General features: G+C 50.8%; 1 protein-coding gene across 1 annotated transcript; it reads right to left on the minus strand.

The window, feature by feature from the left end:
• Positions 1-1,457: 1,457 nt before the first annotated feature.
• On the minus strand, positions 1,458-18,874 carry LOC119269420 (protein DECREASED SIZE EXCLUSION LIMIT 1-like). The gene is made up of 13 exons (XM_037551249.1): positions 18,718-18,874; positions 18,524-18,586; positions 18,364-18,432; positions 17,828-17,884; positions 16,641-16,840; positions 16,276-16,331; positions 16,016-16,109; positions 15,325-15,391; positions 13,718-13,800; positions 13,505-13,596; positions 3,510-3,616; positions 2,073-2,136; positions 1,458-1,856 (listed from the first exon to the last, which is right to left on the minus strand). The coding sequence occupies exons 1-13, from the start codon at positions 18,840-18,842 to the stop codon at positions 1,719-1,721; spliced, it is 1,215 nt and encodes a 404-aa protein (XP_037407146.1). The 5' UTR covers positions 18,843-18,874; the 3' UTR covers positions 1,458-1,718.
• Positions 18,875-19,154: the final 280 nt, after the last annotated feature.

The raw sequence follows: 19,154 nt of genomic DNA on the forward strand, positions 1-19,154 counted from the left end.
AAGAGAACCGTAGAATTGACGGACCGACTCAGAATGACCATCGCAAGTGGCTGCACAGGAACTTCTCGTCCGTGGTTTCAATAGTTCTGGCGGCACGCAGCTACCGGACTTTTCGTCGGCGTCTGACCCGATTTCTTTTGTGCGTCCAACGTCCTCGGTGGTCGGCAGTCGGCACCATCCATCAGTCAGCGATCCTAGCTACCACGGGTCATCTGTTAGTTGCTGGAGGTTGGGCAATCTACCGCGAGCGGCAGCTCTTCGCGGAGGCGCAGGTGAAGAAGGCATCAGACACGACGGGCACGCACCTTCAGTTCTTCTTCTTCTTTTGTTTTGTTGGCAAACTCACCTTCAGTTCTTGTTCAAAATCTGGCTTGGCTTGGGGGCGGGCGACGAACCAGCACAATGAGCCGGGCTTCATGCTCATCATCGGCGAGTAGTCGTTACATCTGTGCTCACTTGGGCAGGCTCTATGCCCCGTGATCCTTTTTCTTGACATCTGTACCAGACTTGAACTCTCTTTTGCAATGCATGTCAGTACAACTGTTTTTCTTCCTCAAAGTAACACGGGCGTCCGTCAGGTGCCCTTTATCATAGTAAGGCAACAGCCTGTTTTGCTAGTACATTGTGAGCTTCGTGGTCAGATTCCCGGCTTCACGCCGCACCATAACATCTTCATGGTTTTCTTGATCTGTCCGGAGCATCGACTCCCATTTTCACTTAACACTGATTGGCATCCCGAAATGAGCGATTACATGAATCCTCTAGAGTAGTATTGCAAACAGTGCAAGCGCTGACCACGGCCATGTTACCATGTCTCCTTACTTGGATCCTTTGTGGGCGGGGACTGAATCTGAACGCAAGCGCTGACCTCGTCCTGGATGCTGCCACCCTTTGATCACCTATCACTTCCACATCGTGCGCCACACTATCTTTCTCCGGGTGCAAACAGCCAGCAAACTGTCATTTCTTTACTTACCAGTACAGAAGAACATGCGGGTCGAGTAAGTAGTGAAGATCCCGATCGCTTCGAAACGCTACACCTGTGATTTCTTTTGGCATCTTGCAGTATTCAGTAGAATTGGCCAAATGCTGGAGTGGCTTTTCTGAACCATGTCCAGCTGGTTTACTGGGCGGCCGCACGATTGCCTTGTATGTTACCTTCGCTGATCCACAGTAGTTCTTATTCAGCTAGCTTCTTGTCAGTCACTTCCACACTTTCTGCTTCCTTTATGAGAGATTCAAACTGTGCGCTGAATCGGCCACGCATCTGCCGTTCACAAAGTAGTTTCTGGCATTATAAACTTGTAATTTGCCTTGAGAGTGGCCGGGTTCAACAGAATTTTCATTCACTTCTTAAGATGGTCATCCACTTTCACTCAGAGTAAATTAGCAGCACACCTCGCTCAGACCGGAAACTATCTTACCAGGCCATGATCATCGTATAACAGTTTAGTTCTACAAACTTAGATTTCATACAAAAAATACATTTGCAAGCATGGAGAAATAAGTTATTGTGCAACAAGTGACATTGAGTTACAATAACTATGTCACAGACCGCAAATAATCACATCCTTTTTCCCGCGAAAATTTCATATGTAGTACGTGTTTACTCTGTCCTCTACATGTATGGAAATTTCTTTATCAATATATTGAAGCCTACAGATATGATTTTCCACCAAGTTACAGATATCATGGTCATATGACACCATGATCAGATTCTATCTCTCAACCCCCTCTGTTGCGTTGAGAACTTGGCTGGGTGTTTTCGGAGGATACAGCTCCCATAACGCAACCGTGGTGTCCGCCGAGCATGAGGCCAACAGTTTGCAGTCATGTGAGAAAGTCACCCCGGCACACTGCCAGCAAAAAAGAAGCAGCATGTAAGTTAAACTACACATCAAGCAGAATTGGACCACGTTGTAGTAAGGAAGTAAGTGAGCTGATTATCGATCTCATGACTCAAATCCAATTAAAGTAAACAGGAGGACTGAAATTGACATTTTTGACTGATCGAGGGACCCTAGATGCAAAATGGAAATGCCAACAGCACTTAGTTGAAGGAAGCTGCATACCGCAGCGCTGTGATACTTCAGAACCGCTAGAGCATTTCCTTTATTGTAGTTATACACTCGAATCCTGCAATGATGTAAAACACTTGAAAGATTACACAAATGCGCAAGGATTACAATCTCAGATATAAACAACTAGAAGCATGCTTGTCATGCAGACATCGCCTACTCCTTGTCCAACTTTGCTTAACTCCTATTCTGTGCACATAATGCTCTGCCTATTTTATGTTCTGCACCTATTCTATTGTCATCTACAGGATGTGACGTCTCTTCTCTGTCTTGCAAGTGTCACTTACTTCTGAAACCCTAATCAGCCAGCACTAAATCAGTTTGGTAATCAGGGACAACTGGTGTTGCCGCGACATAATCAGCTATCAGTAAATCAGCTTTGCTAATCAACGGTGGTCTACATGGAGGTCGCACTCGCGGCGCAGTGCCTCGTCCAGCAGGATACCCTTCACAAAGCCGTTGAGTTTGGACAAGACTGCATACACATTTTTTCATAAATTTAATAATTTATTGTATCTCATACATGTTGTTCTACTCCACGACATGGCTTGCATGTAGACGATAAATGAAGACATTGTTTTTGCTCTGCTGTTCGTGGTGTGGAACACCAATTTTGAATAAGACACAGCGGAGCTGGCAAGCGTTGAGAGTTAGGGGATGGAGCCAGATGCTAAGCATATTTTTTTACGTCCTGCTGATACTATGATTGAATGTATCTACATATCAGGGTCATACTAGCTTCCTGGGTGATACTACCTTATACAGGTGATACTATGATTGAATGTATCTTTTGTTTTATGTATTTCTAGGTGATCGCGTGTTTGACATGGAGAAGCCCTTTTACAGGCCATGTTTGGAAAATATTAGAAACTACATGAAGAACCCCTTTTACAGACTAATGTTTTTTATGGTTTAGTTCTTAGTTACACACACTTTGCCTCTGGCGTAGTGACAAACACCACTCTTTTCAGTTCAAAACTAGAAATTGAATAAAAAAAGTGTTTCCAGAAAGACTGGCGGTGCTCAAGCCTTCGGTAGTGGAAGTGTGACAAGAAGCTGAACTGCAACCCTGCACTATATGTGAGATTCACCGTAGAGGTGAGACTCAGGGTACAGGTGATACTCATGCTGTACGTGAGACTCAGGGTGTAGGTGAGACTCATGGTATATGTGAGACTTCCCTGATTGATTCTGCCAGGGAGCCGAAGCATGGGAGTTGTGATTGCCTAGTCCACCATGGAAATCATGAGACATACATTTGATTAATTTACTTTCGATTCCATTCAAGTATATCTATAACCTACCAATAAACAGTTCTATATTCAAATCAGATGCAGTTATTGACTCAGGCAATCAGATCCACGAAGCCACTAGAAAAGGTTATATTAGCATCCCTGGTCAGCGATAAAAGCTAAGAATGGGGGAACAAACCTGTGATCCCAACCAGCAGTTGCTGCAATCTTGTTGTCTGGCCGAATCACTATACCTGCTATACCGGGTCGCTCAATTTCTATCTCATTCCTGAGAGAAAACGTGCCCTGTAATCAAGACAGCTACATTTCGGTTAGGAATTTCAGTTTTCTTGATTCCTAAATGAAATTGCAAGCACTCCAATACAGGTAATGCTTGTGATGAAACGAATGCAACAATTACAATCACACAAGTAGTTGACATGTCGAGCTATTGAGTCTGAATTATGAAGTAGAACATAAAGAGATGCTCAATTTTCTTTCTTTTTTTCGAGAAAATGCAAAGGGCTTTTGCATTTCATTGCATTGAAAAGGTGGAGTTTTGATACAATCCTCCTAGGAGGTCAGTTACAAATTACAAATCAGGGTCAGCGAAACTAGTGCACGTCCCAGGTGGGCGGCAGGATGACGCGTAGGCCGTGGGCGCCCGCTCTTGCCCACTCCTTGGCTTCCTCTTTGATCTTCAAGACCAGGACCTGAACCAGGGGCTGGGCGCCCTCAAAGATGCATTCGTTACGCTGTTTCCAGATCATCCATGGCGTCAACAGAGCAATGGAGGCTAGGCCCTTACGCATCAGTGTTGGCGTGTTTTGCCTTGCCTGCAGCCACCAGTCCATCAGTGAATCTTCGTGGCTTGGCCCTGCAGTGGTCATCCGTAACCAGGACACGATTTCGTGCCAAGTCTGCCTGGCGAAGGGGCACTCCAAGAGGAGGTGGCGCATCGTCTCGGGAGCTTGGTCACAGAGTGGGCATCTTGGCTGGTGCTGGAGACCGCGTTGAGCCAAGCGGTCGGCCGTCCAGCACCGGTCTTGGCTGGCCAACCAGTGAAAAAACTTCACTCTTGGCGGCGCCCAATTCTTCCATATGAGCTTCCACGAGAAGCAAGTCATGGATCCCTGGAAGGTGGCAAGATAACATGAGCTAGCAGAGTATATACCGGAGGCCGTCCATCTCCAAACTAGCTGATCAGGGGTGTCCGAGAGCGTGATATGCTCGATCGCCAGCCAGACTTGAAGGTACTGGCCAATCTCGTGTATGCCCAGGGTCCCATGAATGTCCCTGGCCCAGCTATGGCCTTGCAGTCCTTCAGCGACGGTCCGGATTTTGCGCTGGTGTTTGGGTATGCACTTGTAAAGTGCCGGGGCGATCTCGCAAATGGATTGCCCATTTATCCAGCGGTCTTCCCAGAAATATGCCGTTGTTCCGTTTCCGAGGGTCATCGTGGTGGACGCGAAGAAGAGCTCTTGCTCCGCGGCAGAGAATTGTAGGTCCAGGCCATTCCAGGCGCGCTCATGGTCAGTGCGCGAGAAAAAGAAACATCTCATGGATGGATATTCGCCTAGCCTGAGCCCGCCCACCACCAGCCTCGCTGCCGTCGACTCCCCGCCGGTGGCCCTCCCCCGTAGCCCCCCCCCTCCCCACCTTCCCCCATGGCAGCCTCCGACGCCCGCTCCCTCTCCGGCGAGCGTGTCTCCTCCGGGGACGGGTGCTGGTTCGACTCAGAGGGGGAATCCTCCGCGCGCTCCTACAGCGACGTCGTCCGCACGCCGCCGGCGCCTCGGACTGTTGCCCCGGCGCTGCCTGCCCCTGCCGCCGCGCCGGCGGGCGCCCGGTTGCCTGCCTCGGCCCCCGCTTGGAGGTGCATCGTGTATCGGGCGAGGCCGTGGTCGACGACGACGGGTTCCGGCAGCCGCGCCGCAGGAATCACCGCCGTCCGCGCCGCGCCCGGATGCCAAGCCCCACCCCGCAGCGGCAACGCAGCCGGTCGCCGGAGGAGGTGGCCGAACTCTGCTTCCGCTGCCTCGACTACCGTCATCGGGTTCGTGACTGGACCAACGACATCCGATGCAGGCGCTGCCTCACCTTCGGGCATGACTCCCGCGGCTGCGCTGACTACCATCGACGTCTCGGCCGCACTCCTCCGGCCGCCCTCAGCCCTCCCCGCCCTATGCCACCACCACCACCCCCTGCTCCGGCGCCGCAAGCGACCGCTGCCGAGCCGGCGCGGGTCATCATTGCGCGCTCCGTCGAGATGGAAGAGGCGGAGGGGGTACTCTCCCGTGCGATGGTGGACACAATCACGGGCAACAGGCCCCGGGTGTCCTCCGGCGACGTCTCCGAGCTGCTCTAAAGCACATTTGAGTTCCAGGAAGGCGACTTCACTGTCCACACGCACCGCCCTGAGGATTTCCTCATCATCTTCGGCTCCAGAGCTTCCATGGACCGCATGCGCGGTGACCACTTCATCAGCTGCCCACGTTTCACCCTGTCGCTCCACCCATGGTGCAAGCTAGCTCATGCCGGCTGCGGTTGGTTCGAATACCGCGTTGAGCTTGAGCTCCGCGGCATCCCTGCCGGCACTTGGCCACGACCGAGCACATCTTGGGGCGGAGCGTCTGGATTGAGCGCCTCCACCCGCGGACACGCTCCCGTGCCGACCTCGCCATGTTCCGGCTAGCTGGACGAACCCACGACGCCGCTGGCATCCGACGCGCCACCACCCTCGAAATTGTCGAGCAAATCCCGGCCCGCTCCAGCTCCTCTGCCCCGACTGTCCGCACCCTCATGTACCCCATCTCCATCGCCATCGTGCGTTCCGAGGTTGACTGCGCTTAGGCTCGCGATGCCCTCGGAGCGGCTCAAGGCGGAGATGGCAACGACGGCGCTGCCCCTGGGCATGCTTCCGGTCCTGGCCCTCGCCCTGACCCTGGACGCCAGCGACGACGTGGCCGCAAGCGCCGCCGCTCCGACACGCAGCCCTCTGGACGCGCCGACGGCATGGCGGTCGACTCCACTGGCTGGCGCGCTGACGGCCGCTCCGCGCGGGCCGACGGCGTCTCCACCTCCTCATGGGAGGACGCGCCACCGCCCGTACATGCGCCGGAAAAGGAGATGCTACCTTGGCCTTGCATGCGTGGGGCTCGTCGACCTCGTCATCGTGCCAGAAAAGGAAAAGCGGGAAGGAAAGAAAGGCTGCTTTTGGAGAGTTGGCCTGCCAACAAAGCTAATGATGCCGCAGACGTGGAGGAAGGCCCTACTGACCGTGCCGCTCCAGCTGCGGACGTGGGCCCGGCTGGGCCCCCTCCCCCATTGGTCCCACGCGCTGCCGGCCTACCATTGGTGGAGAACACACCAGATTCATCCCGTGGCTTGGACTCCGCATGGCTAAATTTCGTGTTTTGACCCTTTTCTGAAACCTATTTGAGATTTGACCCTAGTTTGAAATTTTTTCGAGATCTGACCCTTTTGCTACCGCCAGGGACCATGGCGGTAGGGTCAAAACACGAAAATTTGCCACTCCGCGTCGCCTGGCGCGCGAGACCGCTACTATGGGGTGCAGCCCTGGTTTGGCCTGCCACAGCCCTCTCAGGATCCAGATGCTTTTACTTCTGTCAGTGAAGTGCCAGACTCCCAACCGCCCGCCCCCACCTCCTCTCCCGCAGACAAAGTCGATATCTTGTCGGGACAAAGCGGCGATACCCAAACGTCAGCGCCTGCCGCTGGTTTGGAGGCTTCTGCTGCCCGGTCCCCCGCGACCGCGACTGGCGCGGGCACGCATGATTCGAACCCGGCGCCAACACACCACGATGCCCCCGCCAACAGCCACCGTCTGGTCGTCAATGATGGGCCAAGGCCGCTGCCCCCACAGCCCTTCACTCTGCTACAGCGGCCCATGACGCCCACGCCCACCCCGGCGCGCGCTGGGCCATCGCAGCAGCCCGTGCCGCCCATGGCTGGGCCAAACAGGGATGCGCAAGAGACGACGCCCAACCACGCCTCCCTGCATGCTTCTGCTGGCCGGTCCGCATCTCCACCTGTTGCCCTACGCCGCTCCACGGCTCGAGTCGCTGATAGGGCATGGACGCTTGGCGACTTCTTGGCTGCTGCAACAAAGCATATCGGAGCCGCCCTGCCTGCGCCTGGGAAAAGGCCGCGGCGGCCTCTGAACTTCACCCCTCGTCGGGGACGATCAGCCTCCGCAGCACGCTCGCCCACGACAGTGCCGCCAACTGCTGAACGCCGGGCACAAGTTAATATCCTCCGCACCCTCAGGATCGTGGGCACAGACCAGCGGATCACCGCAACAGAGATGAAGACTTACGACGGCATCTTCGCCGCGCCCATCCCGCTCGCCGTCCTCTCGGCCATTGCCGCGCTTGTCGACCGCGAGCTCCCTGCCGACGTGGCCCCTCCGCCGATCGTCTCCACGCGTAGCGTCGATGCTTGCGAGACTTAGATCTTGTTGAGTGGCACTCTTTTATCGTCGATCTTGTTGCATATGGATCACGACCTTAAGATTGTCGTTTGGAATGTTCGTGGCCTTAACGCCCGCGCACGGAGATTTGCCGTTCGGTCCCTGCTGGCCTCCACCGATGCGACCATTGTTTGTCTCCAGGAGACAAAAATGGCCATGATTTGCTCCTCGGTGATCCTGGACACACTTGGTTCAGAGTTTGATGGCTACGTGTACCTGCCAGCGATTGGCACGAGAGGCGGCATCCTCCTCGCCTGGAGGAGCAGGGCCGTGAGCATCACGGACCCAGAGTTCTCGACGAACGTGATCACCGCCAAGGTTTCCGCTGGCTCTGCTGCGCCTTGGTGGTTGACAGTGGTTTACGGACCGCAGGAAGACATGGATAAAATCGCATTCCTCCATGAGCTACGTGACATCCGGAGCGCTTGCCAGGGACCTTGGATGCTATGCGGGGATTTCAATCTAATCTACCGCGACGAAGACAAGAACAATGGCAACCTTCATAGGCGTATGATGGGCAGATTCCGGAGGCTGATCAATGATCTTGCATTGAAAGAGGTCTATCTCAATGGCCGCCGGTATACCTGGTCGAACGAGCAGCCCCCCCCCCCAACACTTGTGCATCTAGACAGAGTGCTCTGCACTTATGACTGGGAGGAAGCCCATGCTGCTTGCAACCTTCGCTGCCTCGCTTCTGTGATCTCGGACCATAGCCTGCTATTTCTGGACTGTGCCCCGGTCCCGGCTGCCCTTTGGCGCTTTCATTTCGAGGATTTGTGGTTGCGCATGGACGGCTTCCACGCGACGGTGGACACGGCTTGGAGGTCTGTGCATGACGTTGACCCCTTTCGCCGGCTGATGCTTCGCTTGCAAGCTACAGCACGCAAGTTGACAAGCTGGAGCTCACGATCGATTGGCAACATTAAGCATAAGATGGCAATCTCGCGCGAACTCATTTCGCGCTTTGACAAAGCTCGGGAAGACCGGCAGTTGACACCACATGAGGACTGGCTCCGCAAACAGCTCAAGATCGGCTACCTTGGCCTCGCGTCCATGGAGCGCACATTTGCCCGACAGCGCGCACGGATAGCCACTCTGAAAGATGGTGATGCCAGTACAGCCTTCTTCCACCGGCAATGTTCCTTCAGGCGGCAGAAGAATAGGATTTTCAGCCTGACCGTTAACGGCCAGGTGGTCACCGATCATGAGCACATGGCAGAAGCGGCATTCACACATTATGATGCACTGCTGGGCACCACAGTTGACCGTGAATGCACGCTGGACCTATCGGAGCTGATCACGCCATCTGACCTGGCAGACCTTGATGCTCCCTTTAGCGCTGTAGAAATCTGGGAGGCGATCAAGCGGCTTCCGGCGCGCAAGGCACCCGGACCTGACGGGTTCACTGCCGAGTTCGTGCGTGCCTGCTGGACCACGGTACGCAAATACTTTGTGGATGTCTTCCAGCAGCTCTATGGGATGAGGGGCTGCGGCTTCAGCAAACTCAACCAAGCACCGATCACCATGTTGCCGAAGCGCGCGGACGCGACCACTCTGAATGACTACCGGCCTATAAGTCTTATTCACCTAGTGGCAAAGATCTTCGCTAAAGTGCTGTCCCTACGACTCGCCCCAAAGCTGGACAGCCTTGTGAGCCGGAGCCAAAATGCGTTCATCGCCGGCAGGAGCCTCCACGACAACTTCATTCTAGTCAAGCAATCAGCCCGGCTTCTCCACCAGTTGGGTGCCCCATGAGTCTTGCTCAAGCTTGACCTTGCGCGGCCCTTCGACTCCCTGGCTTGGCCCTTCCTCATGGAGACCCTGCGCCAATATGGCTTCGGAAATAGATTTATGGAGTGGATCGCCATCCTCCTATCTTCGGCAAGCACACGCATACTGATGAACGGGGAGCCAGGGCCTCCTATCTGGCACCGCAAGGGGCTCCGGCAGGGTGATCCTGTGTCACCACAGCTATTTGTGCTCGCCGTTGACATCTTGGGCAGGCTCATCAAGCGCGCTATTGACATGGGAGTCATGGCACGGCTACACCCGAGGCGCTCCATTCCCACTATGTCGCCGTACGCGGACGACGTGGTGCTACTCTGCCACTGCTTGCCCAGCGACATCATCGCCGTGCGTGAGGTCCTGACGCTCTTCGGCCGCGCTTCCGGCCTAAGGGTGAACTATGCCAAGAGCTCCGCCTCGCTGCTGCACTGTGACACGGATGAGGCGACAATAGCAGTTGCGCACCTAGGCTGCCCCATCGTCAACTTGCCGATCACCTACCTCAGGATCCCCCTCACGGTAGGCCGACCAACTGCTGCCCCATTGCAGCCCCTAGTTGATGGGATTGCTGGCCGGCTCCCTGCTTGGAAGGCCAACCTTATGAACAAGCCTGGGCGGCTTGTGCTCGTGAAGTCTGTGCTGAGCGCCATCCCCTTGCATCAACTACTCGCCTATGCGCCGCCTAAGAAGACGCTTCGTCAAATTGAGAAGATTGAGCGCGGCTTCTTGTGGGCCGGCCGCGCTGCCGCCAATGGAGGCCACTACCATGTCAACTGGCGCCGCGTTTGCCGCCCCATATCGCACGGAGGCCTGGGTGTCCAGGACCTGGAGCGCGCTGGCCTTGCTCTACGGCTACGATGGCTATGGTTCATGCTCAATTTTCTTACTGTGTAAACTAGTTAGCACCACATGTATGAATTATCACATGGACATATTGCTCCAAATCTGGGCTAATATCCAGGTACGAAAAACTGATAAACTGACATCTCAACGTAGCTGTCATTTTGGATATGCAAGCACTCATCAACCTTCTGAAATGAGGATATAATACATAACACCGAGGCATCAATTTTTACATAGAATTGATGAACGCAAAGATATCCTGAGATAACTTTAAAAACATGTTTTTCCTTTTCTTTCCTCACCTAGATGAAATTTTCACACCCCAGATAACGATAGAAGGCTGTCGACGTTTTTACTTTACCCTTCCCATTTCCCCGGAACAAAACATTTTGTTATTATCCCTACAAGTAGAAGGCAGTCAGGACTCGACCCCTAATTGATAGTCTATTGCCTACTAATCCTTCCCACAGGAAGTACATCTCAGTTCTTACATGCTATGGCCAGTTTAGCTAGGCCAACCGGGCAATCTTAGCCCACAAGTTATCTTAGGTTAATTCTTATGCAAGTTATCTAGGTTATAAATATAGGCTGTAAGACTCTTTTTAGAATTAAGCAATTAGAATATTATTATCCCTATTGCCCGGCTCCCAGAGGAGCCGGAACCCTAGCCGCTTCTAACCCTAGCCGCCGCCGCCATCTCCCTCCGACGCGACGGCGCCCAGCCGCCGGCGCGCCCGATCATCGCCCCGTCCCACTCCATCCTTCCCCTACAACCTCCGGAGCAGATCGGGTAGGACTCCTGGTTCTACCAATTTGGTATCCAGAGACTCGGGTTCGATCATGTCGTCATCAACACCCACGCCGCCGCTGCCCATCATCATCACCGCCCCGATGACCACTGTCGGGTCCCCAACGCCGCCGGCCCCGATCACCTCCGCGCCGCCGGCCCCCGTCACTTCCGCGCCGCCGACAACCTCCGTCTTCACGCCGGAGGAGATGACCAGCACCCTGCGGGACCTCGTGACGGCCGTCCAGGGCATCTCCCTGTACTTGGCTGGCCCGCACACCACCCCGCCGGCTGCGCCCCCCACCTACAGCCACCCGGCGACGCACTGGCCGATCCAGAACGCGTCGGGCCCGAGCGGGACGCCCCTGCTGCCGTTCCAGGCGGGCCACACCGGCGGGCCCCCGCCGCTGCTGCACCTGCCCTGGTACTCGGTACCCGCGGCGATCGCCGGGGCCCATCCGTCGCTCCAGCCGCCGACCGCCCCAGCGCCGTCTTGGCCGCAGTGGCCCACGCCGGTTCTCGCGGCGCCACCCGCGCCCACCCCAGCGCCGCAGTGGCTGCACTGGCCCGCACCGGCCCCAGCCACGCCAACCGCGCCGGTCCAGCTCCCACGTCCCCGATCCAGCAGGTCCGGTTTCCGCCGTCCCCGTCCCCGATCCCGGCCTGGCTAACCGGGACGTCGCCACCGCCAGTTTACACAGAGGCCGAGGACCCACCGGTACCCACGCTGCAGTCTGGGGCCTCGCCTGGCTCTGCGAGGGCCTACGACGGCCTCCCCACCGTTGACCGGGCGCCGTCATCATCACTGCTCCGCACCGCCGAGCCGGTCGGCCATGGCGCGCCAACCCAGACACCGCCACGGTTCGCCAAGATCAATTTCGCCACTTATGACGGCACGGAGGACCCGCTTAACTGGCTCAACCAGTGTGAGCAGTTTTTCCGTGGCCAGCGCACGCTCGCGTCGGAGCGCACTTGGCTGGCATCCTACCACCTCCGCGGTGCAGCCCAGACCTGGTACTACGCCCTCGAGCAGGACGAGGGCAGCATGACCCCCTGCGAGCGCTTCCGCGAGCTCTGCCTCCTTCGCTTTGGGCCTCCGGTTCGCGGGAGCCGCATGGCGGAGCTCGGCCGCCTTCCCTTCACCTCCACGGTGCAAGACTTCGCCGACCGTTTCCAGGCCCTAGCATGCCATGCGTCGGGCATGACAGCGCAGCAGCGGGCCGACCTCTTTGTCGGTGGATTTCCGGATCACATCCGCGTGGACGTGGAGCTTCGGGGACCCCAGGATCTCCAGTCGGCCATGTACTACGCCCGCGCGTTCGAACGCCGCGCGGTGGCCATCCAGCAGGAATCACCGTCCCGGACCGCTGGGTCGCTACCCGGGCCGGATTCCACGCAGGGTCGGCCTGCGCATGCTTCGCGGCGCGCCCGTTCCGCCGGCTCACCTCAGCCGAGCTACTCGAGCGTCGCCGCCAAGGGTTGTGCTTCAACTGCGACGAGCCCTACACGCCCGACCATGCCTGCCCGCGACTCTTCTACCTGGAGGTTGCATACTACATTCCAGAGGACGCCGTCGCCGCCGACCTGGCCGCCCCAGCTGTCGAGAAGGTGTTTAACGCTGGTTGATCGCCTCGAGGAGTTCCGCAAGCGCTTCCCCACCTTACAGCTCGAGGACGAGCTGTTTGTGCAGGCGGGGAGAAGTGTTATGGCCGGTTTAGCTAGGCCCACCGGGCAATCTTAGCCCACAAGTTATCTTAGGTTAATTCTTATGCAAGTTATCTTAGGTTAATTCTTATGCAAGTTATCTAGGTTATAAATATAGGCTGTAAGACTCTTTTTAGAATTAAGAAATAAGAATATTATTATCCCTATTGCCCGGCTCCCAGAGGAGCCGGAACCCTAGCCGCCGCCGCCATCTCCCTCCGACGCGATGGCGCTCAGCCGCCGGCGCGCCCGATCATCGCCCCGTCCCACTCCATCCTTCCCCTACAACCTCCGGAGCAGATCCGGTAGGACTCCTGATTCTACCATTACATGTCTCTAGCGTAATCATAAATTGTTAGAAGCACTTTCTGGATGTATGATTGTGTCGGGATATACTTGAGAATATTACTAAAACTGTACTGAGAGTGACATAACTTAGAATACGCAAAGGATACAGATTACAAAGTGAACTCGGGTTTGTCAGCTACAACAAGTATATATAACCAAGACTTGCACTTACAGCATGCATTTTCATGATATCTTATATAGCAGGAAACAGAACATAGAATAATTGATGTCACACCTGCTGATGATCAAGGGCAAACATGGCTACTTTATTATCAGCACCTCCTGAGATCCCACCGGTGCATAAACCATCAATAGCAATGGATAAAGCTGCACACCTGCATCTTATTAGATCATATGTTGTTTCATTCCATCAAAGGAAGATACAAATTAACTACTCTTGAAAATGGCAAGTTACACAATTGAATTAAAACTGGGTGTAGAATGAGACCTGATTCCAAATGATATTTCACTGAAGATAAAGGTGACCCAGGCTTCCGTACATCCCACCAGAGAGTGCTTCCATCTTCATAACTGGTGGCGTAAAAGCGATGTTTATCAATAAAATGAACACATACACTTCTCAACCTTGAACCCTCAAACTGGTTGTTTTTAACCTTAAACTCTTAAATCAGTTTAATTCACCCCCTTGGCCCTACCCCGTTGAAAAATTATGAACTTTTTAAAAAGTCATAAATAGTCAAAACTCAATAAGAAAAGGCGTATTCAATACTCCACAGATGACATGTAGCTAAACTTTTTCTAATAGTCAATATGAAATCCTGAATTTCCTATATAGTTCTTTCCTGATAGTCAAACTGAAAATGAATCAATAGTCAATCTGAAAAAAACTATTTGCCAAATTTCCTAAAGAGTTCTAGGGTGCCCCAAAAAAGCAATTTTATTATTAAAAGAATCCTGATTTCTATATTTTAAGTTGAGTGTAAAAGTGATGCCATGTGTCATCTCTGCCAGCACAACCGTTTGGGATAGGGTCCAGGGGGTAAAATAAACTGATTCGACAGTTTAAAGTTAGAAGCAACCGGTTTCAGAATTCAAGGTTGAATAATGAACTTCAGCAGTAGTCAGGGTTGAAAATGACATATCGTTTGAACTTTGAAAATGAAATTTCCGTGAGAACATCCAGCGTGCATGCAAAAAGGCTGAGAATTTTTTTTTCATTCTGGAAAAATTATCGAAGTCGCTTTAACCTGCTCCACAAGCATACTATGTGATTGCTTAGCGTATCAAGTACAAGAGATCAATTTACCATATTTAGAAGCATACTACAGTTCATAATGTGACTAGTCAAAAACTCATGCCATGATACTAAATGCTTGAACCCTTGAAGCATACTCGCTTCAGTTAATGGACTTTATTTGTAAGATAAAGTTGCTTTGTTGTTTCACAACAGAATCAATTCAATTGTGTAAGTGACATACACTCACAGTTGAAATCTTTACATGTGAGCTAATCGAATCAATATGCATTAACAATATCATTTTACTATGTGCTGCACATGCCCCATGGAATACACACAACAATGGTTATGATTAACATTGCGAAGCAGGAACAAATTTGTATGCTGCATATAGTCATTTGTACAACTTCACATAACACCATCACTACACTTGTAATAAGAATTCGATCAAGTATAACTTCTGCCATAGAGGGGAGATGAATTATCTTACATCATTCTCTCAAATATGTGACTGGAAAGAAGATTCATGTGCAATATAACCATGCTAAGCATTTGAATACCATTCCCATTCCACGTGATTGTTACTATCCAGATAAAACATAAGATGTGTTCAGCTTATGACATTTTTTATTATGTGTGATTACTGCATAACACTTAACACTTAGGGTCTGATAAAAGAACCAGATTCATATTTAAGCCATTTGCCACAATTGACCTAAGAAAGAGCTCAATAGTTTTTTTAACTGAAAATAACTTAATAGTATTTGTTCAGATACTCCACTAGGCCATGGCATATAAAAATATCTTGCAATATTAGTTACAAACATATTGGGTTTTTGAAAAGTTGATCTGGATACCTTGATAAAATATTAACATAGCCTCCAGATTCACACGGGATGAAAGCTTGCACAGCCATGCATAGACCTACAAACAACAGGATTACAGTTTTCAACGATTACTTAAAAGCATAAATAGTCAGGAAAAACAGATGACACAGAACAATTAAGAGGGATTTTTATTGCTGTTCTGCAGATAAAGACTATTATTTAAATTCAATATAGTTGTAAACAAAGCCATGCATTATACCTTGTAATAACAACAAGAAAACTATAACAGCACAAGAAATATAAATAAACAAGATGCCAGAGAGTCTCATGCCATGGAAGAAGGATTGATCCTATATCACATATATACATCCTTGCATTCGTGATACCAGAGAGGTCAGTCAAATTGCAACGTGTACATATCTCAGATAAAGGCATGCATTTATAACTTCCATGAAAACTGAACAATGAATCAACAGATCATGTAGGTGGAGCTGCTGGATCTAGGCCAAGAGGGACAATTCTCAAACCAAACACTCTGGATTTCTGGTAGACAAAAAATTAAAACAATAAAAATGGTGGAAATGGTGGAGGCTACTCTGATGTCAAGTCTAAATAGTTCACGGTTCTACTAAGCGAGAAGTTACCACCGGATACATATACTAGGTACAACCCACCATGGTATTTTGTTGAACAACTGGAGTGGTGAAGAGTGAGGACAAACCTTTTTTCTTGGTAAGGTGACCTGTCATATTAGCACTACATCTTTGGGGCAAACACATTATCTTCCTTGAATTTTCAATGTCCCAAAGTTCAACCTGTAGGTTTTGTTTTGAAGTTTCACCATGAAAGCAGTGACAACAAAAGAAGTAACAACATAAACACCAAAGTTCAGCCAGGCTTGCTTTGTTGCATTATATTAAGCCAACTCAATTTATCTATTGATCTTAAGTTAGTGAAAAGATAACATAGTTTGGAACTAACCTCAGAAGATTCTTCACCAGCAATTGCCAATATATTTTGCCCATCAAAGGAACTGCCTAACAAATACATAATAAAGTCAACAATGCAGAGATAGCATGCTTGTCTAAACAAGAAGTTATCAGACACATACAGTACATCCTTCTTCTAAACGATGTGACATTTGAAAGTCAACAAAGTGTTATATTACGCCATTTCCTTTGCAGTCTTTCCTTTCCTCTACATAAATGAATGAAATTGCTATTTATTTGTCCATTACCGAAAAGCTTACACTTCCATAATAAGTCACTAGTTAATAAATTCATGTAGGATTCAGAGGCTATTGCTGCTTTTAAACGTGATGGGATTCGAAAATGGTCGCACATTACCTTGTTCATATTCTTGTGTTCCTTCTGCAAGATTTACACCATCTGATCCTGTATTATCTTCGGTAGGTACTCTTTGCGGCTCAGTGCCACTATTTGAGCCACTCAATCTGGTTCGTGTGTCATGTGCAGAACATGGAACCTTAACCAGTGACATCTTACAGAAATGGTATGTACTTGTTTTGATTGTAAATATGGGCCTCCTGCAGGAGCACAAATAATAGATTATAAATCCCACAGAAATTCATAGAACACGAACGGGCCACAAACCCTGCTAAAAAGTATATATTCTTCCAAATTTCCACATGAACACTGTACATACTGTCTTATCTCCTAAAATAAATCACAAGTGTCCACGCGTCTAGGTCATTCATAGTTGAGTCCAGATATATTTATAAGAAAAGAATAATTCTGGGTTCTACAAATCACCTGGTTGTTTAGAAGTTCTTCAAAATGTTGCCACTACAGTTTACGGATGAGAGCCTTATACATTTGGACTTAAAAGTATCGTATTACAAGTTTATAACAACGTAACATCCGTCAAAAAACAGGAAAGGACCATAAGGGTTGTGCTTTCAAGCTATAATCAGGACGAAATACTACCAGATAACATGAATAGCTTAATTCTTATGAAAGGGTACTCAGAACATATCCAGATTCTGCTCATTGCTAAGTGATATTGAGGGTGCTTGCATTGAGTTTGACCATAAAATCAATAGCATTACTGATTATCTGACCTTGGTAGTTAAAGAAACTTTCAACATATTAGATAAGGAACCCTAGTATGATAGCGATACTTATTACACTCCTACCCGGGTATATTATTTCACCCCGCCCCTATCCCTAAATCTAATAAGCAGCTGTATTTTCTGGTGGCCAAAGGGCAGTTACAGAATACAATTTGCAGAGGAGAGTCAACATCAGGAATGATAGTTGTTCTGCCTTCAGGGACAGAAGCTGTCTTGTAATTATTAAATAAAGACTTCTTTTCAATTCTTCATGGAATGTTCGATTTGTAATATTTGAAAGATTATGTGCATGTGTATTTCATTGAATTTAAGTAAGCGGGAGCCTATTCCTGACTGATAGTGCCCTAGCTTATGTTTGACGTAAACAGTTATCAACTTCTTTCAGAAAAGGAAATATGACAACTCTTGGCATATTGCGACTGCAGATGCAGAAAGTCATACCGTGAGAGCCCAGCTTCCTCAATTGCCCAGCCTTTGCACAAACCATCCCTTCCCTGGCTGTGCCAAAATCAAAAGCATGGATATTGAGGATCAAAATAAGCCTCACAGGAAATCTCTTACATCTAAATTCTGCGATGCAATAAAAGCTGTGTACAAGTTAAAAGGCACTTGGACAGTTCAAGCATGTATAGTCAATATAAAAAACATAGATATTGATCATAATTCAACAAAAGATCGCCACTGGAAAGAAATATACTTCAAAGGAAATCTCTTCCATCTACATTCAACAATGCAGAAGAAGTTATGTAGAAGTTAGAATGCACTTAGATGGTTCAGGAATATATAGTTTTCCCTAAAGCCATGCTCAGCAACTGTAACACAGTCCTGAAATGGGTTTACCAACAGTGTTTCAAATATAGCTCTGACATGGTTATACTAGTTATGGTACTGGAATTTCTTATCTAGCAACATGGTAAGCTAAGTTTGAGATATCCAATAACCAGCACCCCTGACAGAATTCACCCCAATTCACTCACGTAATGATTGTGTTCCCAAGTCCGGCGCCAGCAGCGATTGAATACACCCCAGCCGCGCCACCATGAGCCCTGCAAATTGAAGAATCACACGCTATCACACCCAACCACTAAGAAACCGAATCACACCCACCGCTGCAGTCTGCAGAAGCAGCAGGCTTACCAGATGGAGGAGACTGTGCGGTGGCTCGCCGTGTCCCAGACCCTGAGCTCCCCGTCAGCCGCGCTGGTGGAGGAAAAACAGAGACCATGAACCAAGCATCAAAGCACAGCAGAGTCGCATTCAAAAGGGTTCATGGCAAGCGGCTGATGATACGGGCGACCAGAGAGGGGTGTAGGGGTTGGGAGGAAGTTTACCCGGAGAAGAGGAGAGGGAGGGCGTGGTGGAAGCAGGCGTCGCTGACGGCGGCGCGGTGGCCCCGGAGCACCGCCACAGGGTCCGGCGACGGGCGGCGGCGCGGCCTTTCCCGGTCGCTGGCCATGTCACGGACTGAGATCCAGTGACTTCACTTGGTGAGGTCACGCTGCAACTTTAGCATTCTAATCTCCATCCAAAACGCATCCAACGGTCAACATGAGACACAGGCAAAAACTTCATGATTTAGCATTTTGGGCAAGGGGCGGGCAGGAAATTGGGGATTCGCGGGCTTGCGCGTCATGTCCGAAACTCTCCCGCGGCGCCGACCCGTCGGAGAGGAAGCGAAAAAGGGATCCTCTCCACGCCGCCGCATCAGAGAGGAATCGAAGCGACGCGGCGGCGGAGTACGGGGAGCTGGCCGCACCGTCGCTGGAGG

This window comes from Triticum dicoccoides, chromosome 3A (genome assembly GCF_002162155.2).
Source record: "Triticum dicoccoides isolate Atlit2015 ecotype Zavitan chromosome 3A, WEW_v2.0, whole genome shotgun sequence".
NCBI classification, from domain to species: Eukaryota; Viridiplantae; Streptophyta; class Magnoliopsida; order Poales; family Poaceae; genus Triticum; species Triticum dicoccoides.

Coding starts and splice junctions, on each gene's coding strand:
- LOC119269420 (XM_037551249.1), bottom strand. CDS start 18,842: ATGGCCAGCGACCGGGAAAGGCCGCGCCGCCGCCCGTCGCCGGACCCT. Junction 3,617..13,504: donor TTGCCCTTGATCATCAGCAG/GTGTGACATCAA, acceptor TCTTGATTACAG/GGCACGTTTTCTCTCAGGAA. Junction 2,137..3,509: donor ACTGCTGGTTGGGATCACAG/GTTTGTTCCCCC, acceptor ACATCATTGCAG/GATTCGAGTGTATAACTACA.